Raw genomic sequence first — 19243 nt, 5'->3', positions numbered from 1 at the left:
TCCAATAGTACCATATAAATTTGAATCTGGTTAAAATATATTTTGTTGGATCTATTCTGGATTCAGATTTGAATCCAAACTTACTGCTTGAATTTCAGATTTAGATTCAGACCAACCATTATCTAGACCATATCCAATGCGTTTGCTCCCCTACTGCGTGTCATGCTTGAACCTTGTCACCCACGTAGCTTTTATAAGAACTTTATACAAACCATTGGATCTGAATGCATAGTTGGCAAACTCGGCGAGTCAACTCGTGACTCGCAGGAGTTGTCTCCGATAGGGACCTAACCGAGTTAAAAAAGTAATATAATTCAGTTAGGGCTAAACTCGGCCAAGTCTTAGCCATTTTCAATTTCAAATAGTGAAAATGCCATTTTTAATATTTTAAAAATAAATTTAATATATAAATATATATGATTTTTAAAAATTATGTTTATTACTATATATAATAAATCACACCTAATATATTATTTTTTTATTTTTGTATCATAAATTACTTATCATTTATTTTCAATAAATTAAATAAAAAATCTTGACTCGACCTAGTCACCGTGTTGTATGTGGCGGATTCGATACCCGATATCAAGCCCAAGAGGTTTGGGCAACAAATGGATCACAAGTTTGCAAATTAGGCAGCTTTGTGACCAGATCCAGATATGTATGTAGAAAGGTAAATACCACATGCTTAAGTGTGACGTTTCTTTACATGGATGCTGGTATACACAAATGGAGTCACTAGGAGATGTCAAATGGAAATATGTTTACAGGAGTGTGAATTATGCATTTCTAACACTTTTATTGCGAATCTGACCCTGCAAATGCATTTGGCATGGTCCGTTTGCTAGGAATCAACTGTCGGATTGTTTATTTTTGACAAAAATATATGATTTTTGGATTCTCGAATATTTACAAGAGTTATGAGCCTTCAATTTTCAAGCCTTCAAAAGGTTCTGCTTATGCATCATAATCGGCTGATCCAAGAGCTGGTCCCCATAAAACCAAACATACCCATTGCATTTGGGTGAGATTTAAGAAAACAAAAAACAAAAAAAACTCACAAAAATCTTGGTTCACACTCCAGTGAACATATTCTAGTGACTCCACAAATGAACAATCAAGAACATTCTCAAGTATCAAACATCAGTAGTAGTCATTCACAAAAGAAACTTCAGATATGATTGGCATTCTCCAGACTAAGTTTTAGGTTGGCCACAGTCAACTCAGCAACTCAGGAACTCAGGCAGATTAATGCTAAGGCTCGGCCAAGTTTAGTCGCAACAAGCCTAAAACAGGAAACTGTTGATTTCACACACATTCCGGCACAGTTGTTTCTACGCAGATTAAACTTGGAATCAAAACTGAAATGGACAGGAAACTTGTGAGCTCTCAGTCGATCAGGTTACCTTCCACCAGACAATTCAATTGCATCCTGGTTATACACGGAATCTTCACCCCAATCAAATCTTCTCTGTAGTCTCTCGTACTCCTGCCTGCGAGTATCTTCAACCTGCTGCCACTCCTCCCACCTTTCTGCCAAGCCTTCTCCTTCCAACATGTGAACAACTTCTGCCATCTTGGGGCGGTCCTCTGGCGATGCTTGTGTACAAAGCAATGCAACCTGTATGATAATCTCCACTTCTTGGTTGTCATAATTCTGCTTCAAGTTCTGATCAACAATAGCATCCAATTTTTTCTGCCTAGCCAACTTCTTCACCTTTTCAAGCAGAATGTCAACCAATTAGTAACCACAAGCTTTATGTACACGCCCATATGTTTGGGAAGATGATAAGGGAACTTACATGATCAAGCAACAGGACATCTTCTTCTTCTTCGAGGCGTGAAAAATCTATTGCACGTTGTCCTGTAACAAGCTCTAATAGCATAATTCCATAGCCAAAAACATCGGTTCTTTCCGATGATTTTCCCATGGAAAGATACTCGGGAGCTATGTGGCCCATGGTCCCACGAACTTGAGTTGTCACATCAGTCTTTCGAACATCAACCAACTTTGCAAGGCCAAAGTCCCCTACAACGGCTTCAAAATCTTTGTCCAGTAGAACATTAGCAGCCTTCACGTCACGATGGATAATCTTAGGATTGCAGTGGTCATGGAGATATTCCAGTCCACGAGCAGTGCTCAAAGCAATTCGTTTCCGAGTTGGCCAATCCAAAATCTTTTCACCGGGCTTAAGCTCTGCATCAATACAATCAATACACCAACCTCTTAGGAAAAATCATAGCAAGAACTTGACAGATATTCAGCCTTCAACTCATAAAGTCCTTATTAGTTAAGGTACCCTAGTTCTGATCTGTCAAAATCAAGTGATCGTTTCCACTTTCTAAATGCTTCCACCACGTGATCATGTTGTAAAGGAATCTTACCCCAGATTCAGTGTGAATGAGCTATTTCATTTACATTAGAGTTCACAAAATAGGTTTTACTGATGAAAATGTTGAAGCAAGCAGGAAATTGAGGTCCCATAGGATGAAGAGCACCACTGCCGAAAGTTTGCAGCATAATCAGCAGAAGCTTCCACCAGAAAAAAAAGGAAAAGAATGACACAAGATGGAAAATGTTTAAATAGTGTGTGTGTGCGTGAAGCCAAAACTGGCATATCTGACAACAAAGATAAAAGGCAGCCGGAAGAGACTCAAGCCCCCACACTTAATGATTTCGTTCAGTCTGACGCTATATCTCTAATGTTGCAGTGACATGAAAAATGCTTTTCTGTTTCAAAAGGTTTGCTTGACAATATATAGATGCTAATGACAGCAAATGAGTATACACAAAAAGGTATGCAGAATTAAAGTGGAACAGTAGAACTGCCTCCAATAGTTTTTGGATAGAGATCAAGAAAAAATATCATTTTCCCTAAATGTTTTCAAGTGTCGATACCTCGCAAGCGATATGCAACACTAAGGTTTTGCATGAAAGGATAGACCAGAAGGCGTTCTGATGGTGTTGTACAGAATCCAATTAGCCTCAAAAGGTTACGGTGAACTGCCACACTGATCAACTCAACTTCTCGTAAGAATGCAGCCTCTCCACCAGGACTTTGATAATCTGTCAGGCGCTTCACAGCTATCTTTGTATTATCACCAAGCACACCTTTATAAACCTTCCCAAACCCTCCCTGCCCAAGTACATTCTTCTCATTGAAGTTGTCAGTAGCCAGTTGCAGTTCGCGCCACGAAAACCTTTTCAGCTGCCCAAATGCAATCCTGCGATCATCTTCACCTGAGAATTTAACTAGCAAATAGTTAAACCGGAGAAAACCACATCCATGTAAAAGGCAAACACAATGATGATCTGAGCATTTCAAAAAGTCACAGATGCATAAGAATTAAGAAGGCAATAGTACATATTGTAATCATACTTTTCATTTTTTCCAAAAAGAAGAGGAAAGACTCCTTTGCCAAGAACACAAAGATGGGATTCCAATGGATATCCAATACACATTACTGAAAGTAGAATAGAAAGATTGTGAGCATCCATTTGCAAGATGCCCACGGGCTGCTCACCAGTCTTTGTACACAATATTGTGTTCCTTCAATAGTTTAGGTTTCATAAACTCTAAATAAACAAATAAATGTGTAACCAAGACACACAAATTAAAATTACCCAAGAATCAAGCAAGACCAACTTCTAAGCAACTATAACAAATATCCAAATCCTTTATCACAAAAGGTGTTCCAAGTCCCTCTCAAGAGGCCAAAGAACTTCATGGTTATTATGACTTTTCATTGTCAACAAGAGAAGTGCATGAACAAAACTTACTGTTTAGAATATTAACATGGTGCAATCATGTCTCAGAAATTAATTTTCAGCAAATTAAAGTACTTGAAAAAAATCTTAAAATTTTTAAAAAAGATTCTAAAAGATTCCTAGAAATTAAAATGTCATAAAAGTTTACTGAAAGAAAAGATTTAACATGTATGGATATAGATTACGTCTGAAATGATACATAAGATATGCAAACCTGAAACATCAACGAAGACATCACGTTTATAGCCTTTCCGCCGACCTCTCCGCCAAACAAAAAACACACCTCCTAATAGAACAAAAGCCAAAACACCTCCAACACTACCAAATGCAACTCCAGCTTTTGATTTCTTTGAGTTTCCTATCAAGAGAAAAATAATATGGTGCCTTATCCTTCAAAGAAAGGAAAGATCTAACAATTTTAGACATAAATGATTTTTTATTCAAAAGCAGCTTCTTGGAATAGCAGCTAGACAAGTGCATCTAGTTACCAAAATCACTAGGAGAGGATGCACACAGGTTTGGAAAACCAACACCACAATTTAACATGTTTCCTGTAAAGCTGAAACAAGGAACACAAATTAGGATTTCAGGCAAATTTGACGTTTCATATAATAAGAACAAAATGATTTACAACAAATTATAACTATCCATTGAACGACTCAGGCAATTGTGCAAATCAGGCATCTATGTGTCATATGCAAGATTCAAAATGATGATAAACCATAATAAAAGGAGACATACTTGTATCTGGGAACTTGAAATAATCGATCAGGTATGAGACCACTGAGATTATTGAAAGCAAGCTGACTGCATAGAGAACAAATTACATACTTAAAATGAAGAAGACCATTACTAAACGAATGCTTTCTTGAAATACTACATCTCTCAAAAACGAGCATCATGTAGCATGGTAAATTCAGTTTCAATCATTTCACTCACCAGCTATTCTTTATTTAATCAACATGCCAAGAACAGAACTACTTACATTTCAACCAGATTTGGAATATTTGAAAGAGAATCGGGAATGCTTCCTATCAGGTTGTTTTTACTCAAAATCCTGGCCATAATGATCGAAGAAATAGATGTCACACAAGATCTTTCAACTTATTCAACCTTGAGTATCCAAAATGTCAGAAAAGGGATAGCCAATGTATAGCTTACAAATATTGAAGCTTTGTGAGGTTCCCAAGGGATCTTGGAATTTGGCCAGATAATCGGTTGTTTGACAAATCTAAACTTGTCAACTTCAATAAATTCCCAAATTCGTTTGGTATCTCACCCGTAATGTTGTTACCTTGAACTGAACTGCATCAAGCAAACCAGAAGAAAATTATCAGTGTTCCCTGAATACAGAATCAAGTAGTGAATCAACCAGAAGAAAATTATCAATGTTTATCTTCCTCTTCTCCACTTTTTGCTTCATTCTCCATCTTCTCCCATTTAGTTTTTACATGTACCATTGTTATCCTTAGCCTTTTTTAAATTTGAAAAAAAAACTTGCTTGGGCCCTACTCGACAGCTAGGTATTGACTAGGCACCACTTAGGGTTTTAGGGGGCATCACACCAACTAGGCAACCCCCAGTCCTTTGACTATAAAGAATTAAAGATTTAGTGCAAGAGTGGCTCACATCCAACTCCTATTCAATTTGTGTTATTAGATGAAAATGCATAGCTTAGATTTTTTTTTTCCAAAAGTGATATCTGGATTTAGAACTTGTTCTCAAATTTACAGTCTCATCTTGATTTGAACTAAACATAGTAACATAGCACTCTAGATCTTCAAGAATCATTAGGTGCATAGGACTTAAGATGATGCATATATATTAGCATGACAACAAGAAGCACCCTCCTTGTTAGCCCATAGGACTTATTTGTAATGACATTCCTCCCTTTTCCTAAGCTGTTAAAATGCCATACCCAAGTAAAAATAACAGAAAAGAAACTAAAGCCACATTTTGGTTCAACATCATCTCTAGTTCTTGCAACTAGTGGCAACTTAACAGACTTCTACATAGAAATCTTGTATGTGTGCACACGGATGTGGGTGCATATGCAAGTATTCAACATGATCTCAATCTTTCTAATGTTCAGCAGAAATTTGGTAGTCTCAAAAACAGCATAATAAGAAAAAAACTATCATGATAATCCTTATTTATGATGTAAAAACATTACACCATATGTAATTCATGAAACCAGTTTCTGACTAACAAACAAATCAGACTTACAAAGTAGCAAGGGAACGCAGAACTCCAACTGTGGGTGACAAAGTTCCTGACAATCCCATGGACACCAAAGTTCTGTTGCCAAACACATTATTAAAACAAAAAGGAAAAAAATGAAACAAAGAAAGGGTCAAATGAGCAAAACCCAGTTGGCAACTTTCAATCTGACACACAAAAATGAAATCAACACTTTGGAATAAAATCAGGAGCTCCATTTGTAGACAGAAAAAGAAGGTAGCTACAAGTTGAAGGAAATTACACTGAAGTTACATTATTGTTTGGATCACAAGAAACAAGAGACCAAGTGCACGGGTTAACTAGATATGGATTCCAATCTCTAAGCTGACTGGAAGTGGCGTTCAGAGTTTTCTTCAATGTAAACAATCCATTTCCTGTGAAAATGAAGGATGCCAAGTAGTCAAATGCTAATGCTGACCAGGGCAGATAAACAGTCCACTAAGTTACATCTATGCAACATTAGAGAAATAGTGCAACAAAAGCTTCAACTTGAAGATGAAAACCAATCATACAACACATCTTATCTTAAACAGTCATGACCAGGGAGTTTTAGTCTTTAAAACAAAAACTTAGCAAGATGCCAAGAAGGAAAGGTAATCAGATGGTTCAGCATCTAAATTAAAAGCAAACATAGATCTAAATAGCAGATAATAAGAATGACAAGTCAAAAAGAAAGAATGAGAAAACAAATGGAAAAGCTGATTTACAGTTCCCTTGGGGTGTCAGCAATGGTAAAATTCGTTTAATCAGATTTTATGAGAAAATACCTAACTTTATTTCTTATTTGTAAACATCCAATTCCATGTTAGAAGTCATAAGTGGTTTATCGGTGATAGTGTGGAAGAAACATGTTGTTCACATATAAACTGTTAACAGGTGTGCATGACAAAAAACAAATAATAATAAATTTGGTGCTAATCATGTGGGCGATTTGTGGTGTTTATGATGTATAATTGGAAGCTTAAACATATGCAGATTAAGACGAACACAATGCTACACCTGCTTTTTTTGGGTATAATAGATAAAAATGATGAATGGGTCACAGAGAAAGGAGTTTGCTTCTACAACAAAGCAGTGATGGCTTGAAATGGATGAGTATGACGTTATCATTGTCTGCGTCATAGAAGATGCTTTAAGGAAAGAATTTTGGAATAGATCACAGGAGAAGAATTAAGAAAACCATAAAAATTATAATGTTTTCAACCTGTACAATAATAACTCATAAACAAAATCATGTTTTACCATTCATAATCACAAGATCGAATGAAATCACATACCTTCATCATTAGATCTTGCCTGTTGCAGCAAAACTGCCAGAGCAAAAAATGCATAAGCCCACCACATTTTTGCGGAGAGTATAAGATGGGATCACAACAAATCGCCTGAAACGGAATTCATTCCTGATCGTATATCATCTCCTACAAACAAATTTCACCTGATTAGCAATGATAATAATATAAAGGACAGGAAACAATTTACAGGAGTAGGTGACATTCGGTTAAAAGTAGGCTGGTGCACATAACAATTGAAGCCTGTGTCAACATGCACCATGGATATTAGTTCGTTTCATCAGTCACAGGACACGATACAAAAGCAACAAAAAAGAAAAACTAAATGTATATGAGCAATAGTCAATCTATGTTAAAAACATCATAAATAATATAAACTTCAACAAACAAGAAATAGTGAAATCAATGAATAGCAGCAAAAGATAGCCCTGAAAACACAAAGCAAGCATGTTAACATTCATAAGTTGAAGTGCACCTTACCTGTAAAACAACATATAAGGCAAGCAATCCTTTCTGATTTCCTAGAAAGCATACAATTTGGTCAACATTAATCGATTATCCGCTACTGCACGCTGTTTCCTTATACCACAAACCCCTTTTGCTATCATCTCTACCATCTCTTGTCATTAACCAATTTTCAAGCAATTGAGCAAAAGGCAACCGCTACAAATTTCTCTGAGAAAATGGAGACCAATCATGATCACTTATAGCCAGTCTGCAACAACACATCACATCAGACGTTGATTATGAATCATGGGCACTAACAAGAAACACTAATCTATCGTACTTGTGAACACAGAAAACAACTTGGATCATAGAAACAGGTAAAAATATCTCGAAAAAAAAGGAAACAAAATTCGGGGCCCAGTTTCCATAGCAGATACAATGAAAGGAATTTATGGCCATTTTAATCAAAACTATTTAATTTTGAAAAAAAGAGAAAATTTTAACAGCAAGCAAATCTTCTAAGGAAGAAACATTCCCCACAAAGAGAGAGAGAGAGAGAGAGAGAATAATATGCAGCACCATGGATCTTATTACCAGACCAGCGAACCATTACCGTAATTTTCCAAAAAATATTAATGAAAATCCGAAAAGAAATTCTGCCGCAAGTACATTCAAAGGAATACCCTCTTCACATTATTCAAAATACTTATTAAAAACAAAATTAACAACAAGCATTTCATCTTAAGCAGAAAAAATCACTAGCGTACGAAAACACAGAAAACAAAAAAAAACCTTAATATTAAAAAAAAATCAACACAAACATCACAAAATCCTACACAACTCCAAAAAAAAGAAAGAAAAAAAAATCATCACTTCAATGTGAACATCCTACCCAAAAAAAAAACCAACAACGAAACCAAGCAAGAAAACCCACCAAAAACTAAAATCCACAAAAGAAAAAAAGAAAGCAAAAACCAACAATTCTCAGAGAGCCAACGCGATCTCCTCCACTAACAAACAAACCCCAGTTCAGAGAAAAAAAAGCAGCAGAAGAAGACACTCAGCCGGTAAAACACAAATCAAGCAGAAACCGAACACCCTCGATTCCTACAAGAAACGAAGGAGAAACAAACAGCAGCAACGAGTCCACCAAGCCACACTCACTCGGAAAACCCCAAAGATCGAGAAAAAGAAGAAACATCGCAAAGATTCGAGTTTGAGGCGAAATTCGAGAGCAGGAAACACAAGAACGTCTGTATCTCTCGGGTTCGGAGAAAGAGAAGAAGAAGAAGAAGAAGAGAAGAAAAAAAAGTAGAGCCCCGGGGACTATTTTGGAGTGTGGGACTGTGCCTGTGGGGGATGAATGAGTGGGGCGGCCGCCTCATAGAGACCATCCTCTCCTATTTTCGGTAAGGTGATTGACTCAATAAAACACCGAAAGGTCAAGGGCACCCAGATCTTGTTGAAAGATAGAGGGTACTATTGTAATAGATCTAAAAGATTGAGGCTTTATCAGCAAAAAATGAAGTCGGTCAAAACGTGGCAGTAGAAAATATGGACGCCTTTTTGAAAACTTTGTTTTCTCAAAGGCTGGACTATTTGTTGACTCGTCGTTGATCTTTTTCCCTCCCGCCTACATGTAATTTCTTATTAATATCTTGCTGGGGTGGCAATCGGGTCGGGTTGGAGGGTTGGCGGGTCAGCATACCTCAACACGGGTCGCCTGTGGCAAACACGAACCCGACCCATTTATTAAACGGATAACCCGGCACGACACGGTTAACCCATTTAATAAACGGGTCGGGTCGGGTAAACAGGTTGGCAGGTTAGTGGGTCGGGTTCAAGTAAACGGGTAAATGGGTTGGCGGGTCGGGTAAGAGTAAACGGGTTGGCGGGCAGGTCCGGTAAATGGGTTGGCAGGCGGGTTGGCGGGTCGGGTTCGGGTAAACAGATTGACCCGCCCGCTTTATTAAACAGGTCAGCCTGGTTGGCATACCCCTAACACAAACCCGACCCGTTTAATAAACGGGTTAGGCGGGTCAACCCTTTTATGACACGAACCAGTTTAAGCCAAACCCGAACCCGGCTAAGAAGCGGGTTGGCGGGTCGTGTCAGATTTTGCCACCCTGCAGTTTAGAATTCCAAAACGGTGCCTATCACTTTTGAGTTTTGATGACACTTGACCCGCGCAAAACAATCTGATCCACAAGTCTATATGAACTGGATTATGGATCAGGTTAGGTTAGGTTAGGGGTAGTTTAGTCAGATGTCCCACTGACGCCGCTCATCAATGCGGATTAACCGCATCTAACCATCATGAATGGATTACTCATGTTCTATATTAGTCCCCTCAGTTGAAGCCATTGATGCTTTAGATGAACGGCATCTAAGTCATCTAAAATGGACAGCTGAGACAAAAAAAAAGAAATGCTCGGTTGTTGGATGCCTTTCATGGCATTAATGCACCCTTTGACCAATGCTGTCAGTATGGGTATGGGCCCTCAATCGTTGGACTGCAGATTCATCTTTATGGGTCCAAAAATATTTCAAAATTATCACATGTCAATCATAACATTCACATAAGTCTGAAAAGGGTATATATATATATATATATATATATATATATATATATATATATATATATATATACTTGATTAGAGTGAATTAAATCTATTTTTTTGGATAGAAATGGACTTCAACGTTGTTAGCTTCACCTAAAACAAAGAAAGTTGTATTCAAGTGTCGTGTGACATGGGTGCGGTGTCCTGTTAGGAGAGTATGTGTTATATAGAATGTGACACATGTTAAAATTATTAAAAATAATTTTAAAATAATATCAACAAATATTTTTTTATATTTATTAAAAAATAGTAAAATCGGCCCTGCAACATATCAAAATTCTGCCTTCTGATCCACATAGATATGATATCATCTCTAATTCATTCAAAGTTTTCATGTTGAAAGGCTAGAAGATTGTGTTTATCATGAGATGAATAGAAGGTTGTTAGAGTTGTGGTGTCCGCGAGTTATTATCTTTGGCAACTGGTTACAGCCTTTTTTTAGAATTTGGTTTAGTGTTTCTTGTTGTGTTATTTGTTTGTAAAGTGTTTGTATTATTGTGTATTTAAAGGCTTGTCGTGCTATTAAATTTAAGAAAGAACGTTATCAAGTTTTATCTCTTTCTTCCTTTCCGTTTATCATGGTATCATAGCAGGATATCTGAGACCATTTTTTTTCTCGTGAAGTTTTTTTTTTATCTTGTTGGGCCAGTGGATTAGCCTAGATCCTTCATCCTGTCGAAGATCTCCTTGATGCTTGTGAGGATATTTTTATCCTACAGAAGACGATGTTGTTGCTCTTCACCCTCTGCACGTGAGTGATCCTCACTGCTCCATCGAAAAGCATCTACTGGTTCTGTTTCTGGATTGCATCGACAAGAGTCAATCTTACTTTGTTTTGACGCACGTGAGAGACCATCATCTTCGTCACTGCAGGCTCTGCACCTTTTGTCCTACACCATAAACAATCACTGCAGGCCCTTTTGCAAGCTATTCTTTGTTGAATGATTGTAATTAAGCCATTTACACATCTGTGGGATCTCCTGTTTGCTAACTAATCTCATCATGACCGAGAAAGATAACTCGAAGAGGACGTACCAAGTCAGAGAATGATTGTCCAAATGCTTTGTTCCTGCATCATTCAAACAATCCAGGTGTTGTACTTGTTTCTCAACTCTTAAATAAATATAATTATTCCACATAGAATAGAGACATAACTGTGGCCCTAAGTGCAAAAAAAAAAGCTTGGGTTCATAAACGGAAGTCTCCCTCAACCTGAAAAGAATGCAACTAATCATGATCAATGGATACATCTTTCCTAGATTATGAACTCAGTAAATAGTGATATTAGTAATAGTGTGATTTACTCTACGTTTGCGTGTGTTGTTTGAAAAGACTTCGAAGAACACTACTCTCAAAGTTTGGCTCAGCGTGTTTTTCAAATCCAAAATGCTATTTGCTATTTGATGCAAGAAACTTCTTCTGACAACAATTATTTTACTAAAATGAAGGCGTTATGAGATGAGCTATCTACTTATGCTTAAATTCCTACATGTAACTTTGGAGCTATGAAGACTTTTGTTGATCAAGTTAAGAGAGAAATAATTATGCCGTTCCTAATGGGACTTAATGATTCACTTCATGTTATACGGGGCTAATTTTTTTTTATGGATCCTCTTCCCAGTATTGAGAAAGTGTATGCTTTGGTTTTGCGAAAAGAAAATCAACATGAAGTACGGATTACAAACCCTAATATTGACGGGTCTGCTTTTGCTGCCCTTAACTCAACTCAAGGTGAAAATAGATTTCAACGAGGGAGGTTGAGTTGTAATAATCGAAGAGAACATCATACATGCATACATTATTATATGACAGGACATGTGAAGAAGAAATGCTACAAACTGGTGGGATATCCTTATGAACATAAACTATTCAAAACCAACAAAAATCAAAAGAAGAAATCAGCATCCACTGTGACTGCATATATGTCAAAAGCTGAGAGTTCAAAGGTAAAAGGTAATGATCCAGGTGAAGTCCCACCTCTAGTCAATCAAGTGCAAACTTTGCAGGTATATTTTCTTTCAATCATCAGAAGCCGTTGAAAACTAATTGGGTCATTGACTCTGGAGCAAGCCAATATATGACCCCAACCTTAGACAAGCACTCAAACACACCCTGAGTTCACATATTTAAATCCCATCCTTTTTTTTACTTTTCTTGTTTATAATTGTTATAAGCTCGAGTTGAGTTTGGCCAAACTCGACTGATTTGAGCTCGAACACTATTGTTCAAGCTCAACTCAAGTTTGAGCAACCATCAAATAACCAATCTAGGGCTTAGATTGGCTCATGTGCAACCATACTAGAGCACTAGTTTTTTAGTATTTAGTCGATAAAAATGTAGTTTTGTTGTTTTGGCGTATAAATATTTTTTTTTTTTTTTAGATTTATAACCTGGAGACCTCAGCCTGCCATACCTACGGTCATTCTGCCGGCAGCGGTGTGTCCATGTATTGTGTAGAACAAAAGAATGTCCAAGTGCAGCATTAAGGACAAATACGTTCTTTTGTTATATAAGGGTAAAACCGGCACTTGGTAGGAGCAGTTAGTGAACGCCACTTTGTGTTGGGACGTTGCAAGTTCAAATCCCAGTGGTATTGTTGTATACCTGGTAGAGTCTGCGTAACCCAAGCTTGCCTTTCAAAAAAAAAAAAAAAACCAGCACCTACCCCTAAGGGTGCGTTTGTGTGTCACGGAAAGTGGGTTGTTTTTCGTGGAAATGCATCTACGGGCGTGCATTTCTGTGGGGCCCAGGGTGATAATACAAACAACAGAAACCTGAGTTTCTACAGAAACCCTGGACGGGCATGCCATTTTACACGTTGAAGGTGGGTTTGATGCGAAAACGGTTTTCATGGGGGTTTTGGATTTCATTTTCCTCGGCAGTTGAATCCACAGAAGGGGGTGAATTTCTGCGAAAACGGTTTTTTTAAAAGGTTTGTTTTAAAAAATTGATCTGTAACAAAGTTTTCAGAAAAAAGGGGGTAGTATAGTGACATTTTAGTAAAGGTGGGCTCCATGTGAAATTTCTCCTTTTTAGGGTTTCCGTTACCCGACCCAAATCCAAGTTCATTAGGTGGGTTTGGTTGCCGAATTTGGATCTGATTAATAATTTGATTCAGGTTTGATATTAAGTTTAGAATTCCACTAAAAACCTGACACAATTGAGTGTAAATACCTAGTTTTAAGCTAATTGGATCTGGGTTTGGTTTTATCTTTTTCATCCAATTAGGCCAAACCCGATTAAGCTAGTCGGGTCTGGGTTTGGTAATGACTAGATTAACCCGAATCCTACCTGTTTACATCATTATGATGAAAATGGATATCAGTTAGGTTCTGGATATGATCAGTGGGATCCAATAGCAGTGGTCTGCAGAAACGGATTTCCCTTGTCTGAATCCGACACTTTGCCCAATTCAAGTCATGTTTAAGTCGAGTTTGATCCGATTGGTCTGAATTGGGACCCAGTTAAAGCAAGTGAAGATGTGGCACACTGATTGGGTCCAAACTGCTAGCGAATTAACAGTCAAAGGATTGCAAGCATTATTCACCGCATTTATTCATGTTTTGGACTCTTCGAACAAGTCCGACCTTTTAAATGTGGAGGTGCATCTAAACATAATGTTACCAACTTTCGATCTTTTTTTTAACTAGTCTTGGGACCAGGTGGAACCAAACTTGGACCAGATTTTTGGGTATGGTATTCGGTCTGGATCTGGGTTTACTATAAAAGAAATCATACCCAGACCTGATAAGAACTACATGAACTAGAACCATACCCGATAAAATAATATTTTTTATCATTTTTACATTGAAAAATTGTGGGTCTTAATCGGAATTCAGGTCGGTCTCGGGTCTGGTATAAAATTTCACAAACTATACCCGGGTCCATGTATTAATCGGACCTGGGTCCTAATCGGGTCTTATTATTTGTCACCATACCCGGATAGGGTTTGGTCGGAGTTAACCCGACCCGTTGACACCCCTAGTCAGACCCCTACCGATACATGAATATGATACATCACAATGTGGATATAAATGCACTCACACTCCATAAATAGTAAGGTTCTAGTTTTTTAATGTTGGGGTCAAACCATCTGTGTGTTTTTTCTTTCACCGAGAACTGCAACCTTGACCAAACCCTGTTGACTCAGTTGACTTGGGTGGACTCAGTCAGTTACTGGGTCTGAAAGGCCCAAGATTTAACAAAACTTGGCATGACTCAACTAAGTTATATATATATACACTAAAACACTTGAGTGCATGATCACTTTCGAATATGACCAAATTGAACTCGCGCGGAACATTCGCCACGTGCGTGATGGATGCTCTGCACGTGGTTCCGCCAAAGAAGACCTTTAGCGGTGACAAAAGTTGATGTTAGGTCTTGTACGAGACTTTTAGCAAAGACAAAAGTCACCGCTAAAGGTCTCAAACCTTTAATGCCGACTTTTGTCCTCACTAAAGCTCTTGTTCAGCGGAAACAAGCTTGGGGCGTCCATCACATACACGATGAACGCTTTGTACAAGTTCGTTTTTGTCATGTTCAAAAGTGATCATGCACCTGCGTGTTACTCTCTCTCTCTCTCTCTCTATATATATATATATATATATATATATATATATATATATATATATATGAGATAATATTTGATAATACCACCATTAGGTACACCAACGGTGTGACGCCCCCAGAATTCCCAACTTTGAAAATCCTTAAAAATCCTTTGGATTTTGGGTAATTTTTTTTGTTGTTGTAAACCTTTGCGCAAGTGCCGAAGTACAAAAAGGGAAACAAGCGGAAAACTCTAAGCGGGTCACAGGAGTGAAACAACACTGATTTGAAACAACTTTATTTAATACATTTCCAAATAGTACAACCATTCCCTTTTAACAAAAACAACAACTGACAAGATCCTCGAAGTGCTAGAAGTGTGAGTTCATGTCCGCTGCCGCACATCGAGCTCCATCGCACGCCTAAGCAAACACCTGTATCCCCATAAAACGGGGTCAGTACTCTTTCGAGCTGGTGAGACAAACCAATCACGATATACCAATATATGAAAAACGAAGTAGAGCTTATCATGAAACACGTAACATGCTTATTTACAATGATTGAACAGTTAAAACATGACCAAGTATACAAGAGTGACAAATCTACACATGGAGCAATAAATGACAATTACTAGCAATAACATGGTATGCATCAAGGAACATAATTAACCAATGTGTTATGCAGAACAAATAAGTTATAATGGACTGTGCAAAAATATAAGTGAACAAGCATGTACATCATGCAACAAGCACGCGTATCTAGTCATGTGGCAATACAAAACATCGAGCGTTACGATGAGATAGTTAGAAACATTTTGCCACAGTAAAGCATCTCTAGAAACGAACCACGAGACATGCAAAAGCATAAAACCCATGTATTTCTAACATTAGCGAGCTCATCTCGCGAAGTTGGGGCCATCACCCGCACCCGAACTCGCCAAGGAGTTCCAAAAACACATAAGTCTTGAAAGACTAAATCCCAAACATGTATCTCGAGAATCCCTACGTACTTAGGGAAATACATTGAATTTGCCAAAGTGATTCGTGCAATCAAATATAACAAGCACGACCATGCGCCTACATTCATTTGATGACATACGCCATAGGTTTCGTAATTAGGTAAAAATCTTATTTTACTTGAAGGCATTAAACAAAGCATCATCTACAAGTACTTCGGGTTCTATGCAAAAGCGAACACATGCATAAAAGTATGCACCCACATTGACGGGTTTATCATTATATTACGCAGTTCGTTACAATATCTTGCAACACATAACTTGTGATGATTTCTTATATAAACACGTAGTTTGTGTCGTGCCATGTATGGCAAGAGAAGTGCCATCAACCTCTCACTATCGTAAAAACCTTATTTTACAAAAAGGCATCAAACAAGGTGTCATTTGCGAACATTTTTGCCAAGTCGGTCATACCCCCAACGAGGTGAATCTATACTACACAAATTGATGGGTTTTACTATTACTTGCGCATATATATATATATATATATATATATATATATATATATATATATATATATATATATATATATATATATATATATATATATACTTACTTTGGAGCGATCACAAGCTCATCGTCGTCGTCATGGCAAGTCACTATTATGGACTGTCGGGGCATTAGAAACCCCTGTCGTAGGCACTCATGCAGCCCTATAGGCTGCAGTCCGGGGCTTGCTAACGAAGCAAAAAGTGTGGCGAAATGGAGAAAATAACAACAGCTAGGCTGGAGCTGTCCCAAAAAGACCAGCAACCTTACCAGCCACATCGGTGCCATGGGCACCATGCGCACACATGCAGGCCCAATTCGGGCAATGCTGCAGAACCGAAAGGAGGACAACATACCATGCTGTCACAAGGCGCCAAAGTGACCCTGCTGTAAGGGCCGAAATACCAGGACTAGGTGTGCCGGGTTCGGGGAAAGAGCCCGCACAATACGCTCACCGGCTGCAACCACAAGGAAAAGGCCCAGGTTTGGACCGACTGGTCCAGACCCACAAACGGGCTGCTCTAACTTGAGCAGGGTCTGGACCGAATGTCCAGACCCAAACTGTAGCTCAGCTGCCACCAAACAAAGGGGCGCAGGCCTATGGCATGCACCCAGCCGCGGTCCAAAATGCTGCAGCCAGGCTGCAGTAGCCCAAACAACACCAACACTAAGCTGGGCACAAAAGCGAGGAGCCCTTAACCGAAACTTGGTTCGGTTAGGGGCCTCTAACAGGTTTGGACCATATCCGGTCCAGACCATGTTAGGCCATCCAAACACCCCAGCCACCCGAAATGGGTGCTCGCATAAGTTGCGCAAAAACAAAAATGGAGATAGGAAGAGGAGGACGTCCCAGGCTGACACCTCCTGCTGGACACATCTAGCTGGTTGGACGGGTCCAACCGAACTGCAAAAGAAATAGGGGAGTTATGCTCAGCCTGACCAACCTAGCCAGCAGCACCCGAATCCCCAAAGGGGCTAACCCGAACTGGGTAGGGTTGCTGGGTTAGAGCCGGTTCACAGGCTTATTGCCAACCAAAATGACCCCTTGGTAGCCTTGTTTCGCTGCCATGGCTGGGCAGGAACGTGGGCTACCACGAGACAAGCCAACAAAAAAAAAATGGATGGAGCGTGACATGAAATGGAAAACAAGGGCATAATGCGTGCAAGCATCCTCGTTAAAAACCCACCATTATGAATCGAACCTACCACTACATTGCTCAGCAAAAAATGCATGCATGCATGCTCATTAAAATCCCCAAATACAATGCATGCAAGTGTACTTAATAAAATCAACAAATATGAAATAAAAACCGAAATGCTCTCAAGCCAACAACGACTATATGGCATAACAAGGAAAAACCAATGCATGAAGGCATGCTCAACCGAAAAACGCATTTACAAAGCATGCAGCCTATTCGTTAAATACATAAATGAGAAGTAGAAATTAAAATGCTCAACCGTAAGCCATGTTCATGGTCTTGTGAAGGTGCGTCTCACCTTCGAGGCTTTCTCAACGGTGGAGATGGTGGAAAAAGGAAGCTAAGGCTGAAGCTACTGCGTAGATGGTACCCACACAACACTCTAACTCTAATTGGAGAAGAAGAAAGGAGTGAGAGAGAGAGGGAGTCCCCAAAGAGAAATCGCCGAAGGAGAAGATGCTCTCTTTCTCTCTCTTAAAGTCTTAAATACTTAGGGGTAAACATAACGTGTGGTTGAGATCTAAAGGAGAGGAGATGAAGGGCTGGGGTGCTCCACGCCCCCCCATAGCCGCCCAAGCCTCCAATGCATGTCTTGTTTTTGAAAACTTTATAATTTCTTTCAAAAATGTCATTGGGTTGCTTTATAAAAGCCATTATTCTTTGTAAAAATTACATGGGATGTCCAAAGCTTGCCGCCCAACTCATCTAACCAAATTTAGCTATTTGAAATAGTTCAAATTAATTTCAAAAAGACCATGGGGCGCCAGCCTCATGCTCCCCTTCTTGGAAATGCGCCCCTCATGATGAGCACCAAGCCTCATCATGAGGCCTTGAATCAAGGGTTGGGCCAATAGAGGCCTTCCCTTTTTCTAAGTCATGCATCCTTTGCAAGAATGCCACCCAGCTGGTCAACTACTGACCAACTGGTCCACCAAGGTTCAAAATCGTCCCCTAGAGGGCTCTCATAGGGGTTGGACGTTCATGGATCCATACCAACTCCGGATCCAAAAACCAAAACGAAATTTTAAATAGTAAAGAAGATAAAATGCTATTTCAATGCCTTTAACTGAAAATTCGACTTCAATAGTTCATTTAGTTATTTTCAAGCCCTCGATTAACATGGAATGTTCAATGCTTCTTGAGAAAATTCTCCTTCGTTTGCTAGAAATAGGCTTATTACGGCTCGCGTATAATCGTTAAGCAAATCCCGTAATTCACATGCACTGATGGGGTTTTTTCGTCGTATAGGTCCCAAATTCAGGGACAAACTATACAAATATATTGCAAACTTATCCTTAAATTTTCAGAGGTTAATTCGTCCAGAATTGGGCTCTTCTTACTTACACATTGTACTTACGCGATTTTCGGGTCGCGCACATAAAGCTAAAATATAAGGCATATCAAAATATAGCTAATTACGCGATTCAACTTCATAACCACACGAAATGTAGATATATCAACTCAATGCAAGCAGTAAATCCTAGCACCATTAAGTACAAACATTTTTTTTAATGAAACTAATTGCACATATGTGATCTACATGTTTTGGTTAGTGAGAATCAGTTCTTAAATTATCGAATTGGGTGACATAGGCATGTTTTTATAAGGGCTAAAAAATCAAT

General features: G+C 38.7%; 1 protein-coding gene across 2 annotated transcripts; it reads right to left on the bottom strand.

Annotated features, from left to right (window-relative positions):
* Window positions 1-1057: 1057 nt before the first annotated feature.
* On the bottom strand, window positions 1058-8014 carry LOC149812315 (LRR receptor kinase SERK2-like). 2 transcript variants are annotated; one of them, XM_089992595.1, is made up of 12 exons: window positions 7780-8014; window positions 7288-7428; window positions 6252-6384; window positions 5996-6067; window positions 4931-5074; window positions 4755-4826; window positions 4511-4576; window positions 4258-4328; window positions 3984-4127; window positions 2900-3241; window positions 1803-2197; window positions 1058-1717 (listed from the first exon to the last, which is right to left on the bottom strand). In XM_089992595.1, the coding sequence occupies exons 2-12, from the start codon at window positions 7352-7354 to the stop codon at window positions 1403-1405; spliced, it is 1821 nt and encodes a 606-aa protein (XP_089848721.1). In that variant the 5' UTR covers window positions 7355-7428; window positions 7780-8014; the 3' UTR covers window positions 1058-1402. The 2 variants fall into 2 exon arrangements, with proteins under 2 accessions (XP_089848721.1, XP_089848722.1); XM_089992596.1 differs by lacking the exon at window positions 7780-8014 and having other exon boundaries at window positions 7288-7471.
* Between the last annotated feature and the right edge of the window lie 11229 nt (window positions 8015-19243).

Source organism: Nuphar pumila, chromosome 17 (genome assembly GCF_984573655.1).
Source record: "Nuphar pumila chromosome 17, dmNupPumi1.hap1.1, whole genome shotgun sequence".
NCBI classification, from domain to species: Eukaryota; Viridiplantae; Streptophyta; class Magnoliopsida; order Nymphaeales; family Nymphaeaceae; genus Nuphar; species Nuphar pumila.
This window is presented reverse-complemented; position numbering and strand designations above follow the sequence as displayed.